The sequence below is a fragment of the Olea europaea genome, chromosome 17 (genome assembly GCF_002742605.1).
Source record: "Olea europaea var. sylvestris chromosome 17, O_europaea_v1, whole genome shotgun sequence".
In the NCBI taxonomy this organism is placed as follows: domain Eukaryota; kingdom Viridiplantae; phylum Streptophyta; class Magnoliopsida; order Lamiales; family Oleaceae; genus Olea; species Olea europaea.
The window spans coordinates 3,987,177-3,991,525 of record NC_036253.1 but is presented as its reverse complement, the minus strand read 5'-3'; the positions used below and the strand labels follow the sequence as shown (position 1 = coordinate 3,991,525).

At 36.1% G+C, this 4,349-nt stretch overlaps 1 protein-coding gene across 1 annotated transcript; it reads left to right on the top strand.

Moving 5' to 3' along the window:
* Positions 1-1,994: 1,994 nt before the first annotated feature.
* On the top strand, positions 1,995-3,282 carry LOC111366077. The gene is made up of 2 exons (XM_022986726.1): positions 1,995-2,075; positions 2,432-3,282. Exon 2 carries the CDS (start codon positions 2,442-2,444, stop codon positions 2,877-2,879), a length of 438 nt encoding a protein of 145 aa, XP_022842494.1. The 5' UTR covers positions 1,995-2,075; positions 2,432-2,441; the 3' UTR covers positions 2,880-3,282.
* The last annotated feature ends 1,067 nt before the right edge of the window (positions 3,283-4,349 follow it).

Sequence of the window (4,349 nt, the reverse complement as noted above, 5' to 3'; positions counted from 1 at the left end):
AAGTCATGACCTCGTCTTCAACGACCTGACATTTCATTCGAAACTCATCAAACTGAGCAACGTAATTAAATTGTTTTGCATATTAATTTCAATTTAATCATAAAAAATTGCATAATTGGGGTTTAATTAGGTCTACATTCACTTTGGTTATTTAGTTTCGGTTAATGCTACGGTAGGTAAAATTTGAACTAATCAATCTCCGTGGGACGATATTCGGAGTCATTTAATCCACTTTATTACTTGTTAACGAACCGTATACTTGCGGTGCTTTATTACTTGTTAACAAACCGTACAAGATGAGTTCAGGGCCAAAATTAACCAAGTTCTGAGAACTATGAATGGAATTGGGAAGACATCTGTGTGATTATCGTTGTCTTGGCTTACACTAACGGCTGATTAGTTCAAGACATGTTTACCAGTTAGTCAAGTAAGTCTGATAATATTTCACAAAGGAATGTTCAAAGCCAGAAGTTACCTTGCCTAATATAATGTTTTTCCGCTCTCTCTCTCTCTACAATTGCATCATGTTTTCACATCGCATTGCATATGCATGTTCGAATTTTTATTCACGTGGGGAATTATTGGAAATTGGTTTCAAATTAAAATTAATAGAAATTGATTAAGTAAAAAAACCAAAAATCGAAAGGTATGACTAACATGTCAACTTCGGCCGAATATTTGAACTGAATCCGATGATCAAATTACAAAAGTAAATAGATTAACTTATTCTACTCGTCGAGTATATCGTCGTAGTATATTTGGAATCTCAAAACCAATTTTAGATGACTTAGAAATTGCGATCCAAAGTTAAGAGAAAAAATAGATGAAACAGGCCAGATGACATTCGACGAGAATTGAGCGAAAAGTTTTTGTTTGAATTTTGACAGTATTACTCTAGCAAAAAATCTAGCGAAATGAAGTGTTGCTTCTATTTGAAAGAAAGCACCATTTGGCCCGCACCACTTCATCCACACCCTTTCTTCCTCTATAAAAAAGATTTCTTGGACTTCCTCAAGGACATGCCATCTCATATTTGCACTGAGCATTCATAAAAATCTTGCAAAATCTCTTTTTCTTCCTCATTTCATATCATTTCTTGTAGAGAGGAAATTCTATCGGAAGTTCGCTGTGTTATTGTGATTTGAAGTGCTATTACCACATGATTGAATCCGTTGTATTTTGGGTGATAAATGCCGTTAGGAATGACAAAAAAATTCATTTGACTCGATACTCGTGGGTACCCGCCTAACTGGGTACATAGGGCGGGTATGGAGCAAGGGACATTGCCCCAAAGTGGGTATGGGACGGGTACTATTACTTGGAGTTCGTTTGTTAAGTCCTTTGGTGGTTGAATATTGATCCTCTGTATTTTGATTCACTTATTAATAATCTTCGTCACAAGACAGGCTGGTGAACGATGGCATATGAAAAGAAGTGTAAACAACTGAGAAATCAAGATGTGAAAGGAGAAGACCCTTCTTCTGTAGATAAAACAAGAACAACCATCAGAGATTTGTAACCTCAGATGAATGTTTCAATTCTGATAGTTTTTGTGTTGTTGAGTGATGAGATAGGATGATTGAGGATGTTTTGTATGGAATAATTTTGGAAGAAAAAAGTAGTTGGCTTTTTATTGAAAGTTAATAGTTTGGAAGATTTTGGTAGAAAGTAATTTGGTGGACAAAGTGAGTAGGAGAAAGGAATTTTATTAGAATGATGATGGCTTACAATAGCTTGAGCTTTGTCTAGCTTCTTTTTTTCTTGCGAACAAATGAGGGATCATGCCCTATTTATAGACTCTTATCACATCTTCTAGAGAATTCTACAAGTGTCTACAACCTATACAAGATTTTTTGGTGTCCAAGTTACTCTAGTGGAATCTAGACAATTCTAATTTTTTTTATTATACTTGCTTACCAAGGAATTCTAGGATATTGTAGGCAAGTAATTCTAGATTCTTCTAGAAATGAGCATCATTAAATTTATCAAATTCACTCTGTTGAAGCTGTCTCAAAGAGGATTGAAACTTTAAGGGATGAAGAACTGCAGCCGCAGCTTTTAGAATTAGTTCAAGGGTAAGTTCAAGAATCTAAAATATTATCGGTGTTTTTGGCAAAAGTTTTACCAAATTTAGTCAATCCTTCATAATTCTGTGTCATGTTCATTGTCCTGCTAAACTATGCTTTTTTTTTCCCCCCCTGGACATCCTCTTTTCCTCTGTTTCGAATTATAAAAGGTTAAAAAAAGTCTCTCTAACCTAAGTTACCTAAGTTTTTATTCAAGTTTAAGGGATTAATGTTGGGTGGGTTTGCGGGAAACACATGAAGTCATGCTTACTGTTGAGTGCTATTGATCCTCACCTACAAAACAAGGTAGGAAAATTTTATGCTGTAAAACCAAGGAATTAGTTTTCTCTAATTCTTAATTGCAGGTTGTCTAGGATGTGGCATGCAATGGCAGAAGGCCATCAATTGCAAAAGCGTACTCTAGATGAAGCTAAAATCTTACTAGCTGGAATGCCTTCAAAACTGTCAGGAACAAAGAAATACACTGTAATGTCACCTTCTTCCCCACACCGACTAGCCCATTCAGCAGCTAACCTCGAGATGGAGCTCAGGAATTGGAGAGCCTGTTTCGAGTCATGGATTGTTTCTCAACGATCCTACGTGCATGCATTGACAGGCTGGCTCTTGCGTTGTGTCCGTTCAGATGCAGACACATCAAAATTACCATTCTCTCCTCGTCGATCCTCGGGTGCTCCACCAATATTCACTATTTGCATCCAATGGTCTAGATTTCTGGATACCGTCCTTGAGGCCCCAGTTCTTGAAGGGCTCGATTTTTTTGCAGCAGGCGTTGGTTCGCTGTATGCACAGTAGCTAAGGGAAGATTCTCGCAAGAATTTGGGTGAATCAAAAAGGTTTCGAGGCGAACCCGTTGGGGGCATGGAGATGGTTGAAGTCGGACAATTTGAAGATGAAGTAATGACAGCAGAAAAAATGTCTGAAGTAGCTATTAGAGTGCTATGTGCTGGAATGTCAGTTGCAGCGACTTCATTGACACAGTTTTCGGTTAGTTCAGCCGAAGGATATGCTGATTTGGTGCTGCAGTGGGATAATCCGAAGCAGCCACACGGTTCCAATGGGACGGGAAAATTATGTAGGTAGGTAGTAGGAATTTCAGTGTAAATTACATATAACTATATAAGTAGAAGTGGAAACCTTTAATCTTCTGTTCAGTATGGATTCTTTGCTGCTTGTGAAAGATAAATGGTTGAGATTTTGGGATTGGTTTAAAAAAAAAAAAAATGGCGATATTTTTTGCTTCTACTCTAGTCATTTTGCAAGAAACTCTGTGTTTAAAATTCTTTACAATTTACTTCTTTCTACTTGTACGTATGATCGAAAACTCTCTCCCTACACTGTCTTTGGTAGAAAAGATCATTGTGATTATGTGCCTTGTATGCCCCTACATGAAATAAATGTCTATATACCTATGATTTTGGCGCCACTCATTTCTGTTTAGGATTTCTATTACTGGATTATCATGCTATATATTAAGCACTTGATCACCATTCATAAAATTGTTGATCTAGAGAAGATAATAAACCAATCAACCTTCGAAGTCTTTGGGTTTGGCATAGAGTTAGATTTAATTGAATTCTAACTAAATTTTCAGTTCTTGTGGAGCGATACTTGATTCATCACGCATACAATATTGTGCACTTGCAGAACTTTATTGCTATAATGTTACATTACATTATAAGACCAATAAAGTGGAATTTATATTCATAAATTTAATTAATCTTCTCATTTCATAGCACATATAGACGGGCGATCATCTATAAATGAAGATAAACAACATTATTCTTTTATTAATTGCATACACATTATAACATGAACACCGTCCGAGGATGTAGAGAAGTGGAAGGATTAATGAGCAATCACAGAGGTAGCAGTAGCAAGCATAGCCCTCATGCGGACTTAAGACAAAAACCAATAAAAGCTCCCGCGCGCTTACAGATTTGATTGCATTTTTAAGAAACACACATCCCACGCAACGCTTTGGAAGATGTTATATTCCAAGATAACATAGATTTAACAATTTGGTACTTTTACAGTAGAATAAATTTGGTAGTTAAGGACCCACAAACTTTTGAAAAGTCAAAAGTTTCTCTTTTTGATCTTGTTTGAATAATTATTTGAAAGTGTTTTGTCTGCTTAAAAGAGAACTAGAATAAATTGACTTAGAGCCTATTTGGCATGTTTTTTGAGAAACAAAAAAAAGCTTTTGAGATCCAAAAGCTGCTTTTGGATCAATTTGGCTAATTTATGAAAGTGCCCCTTTTA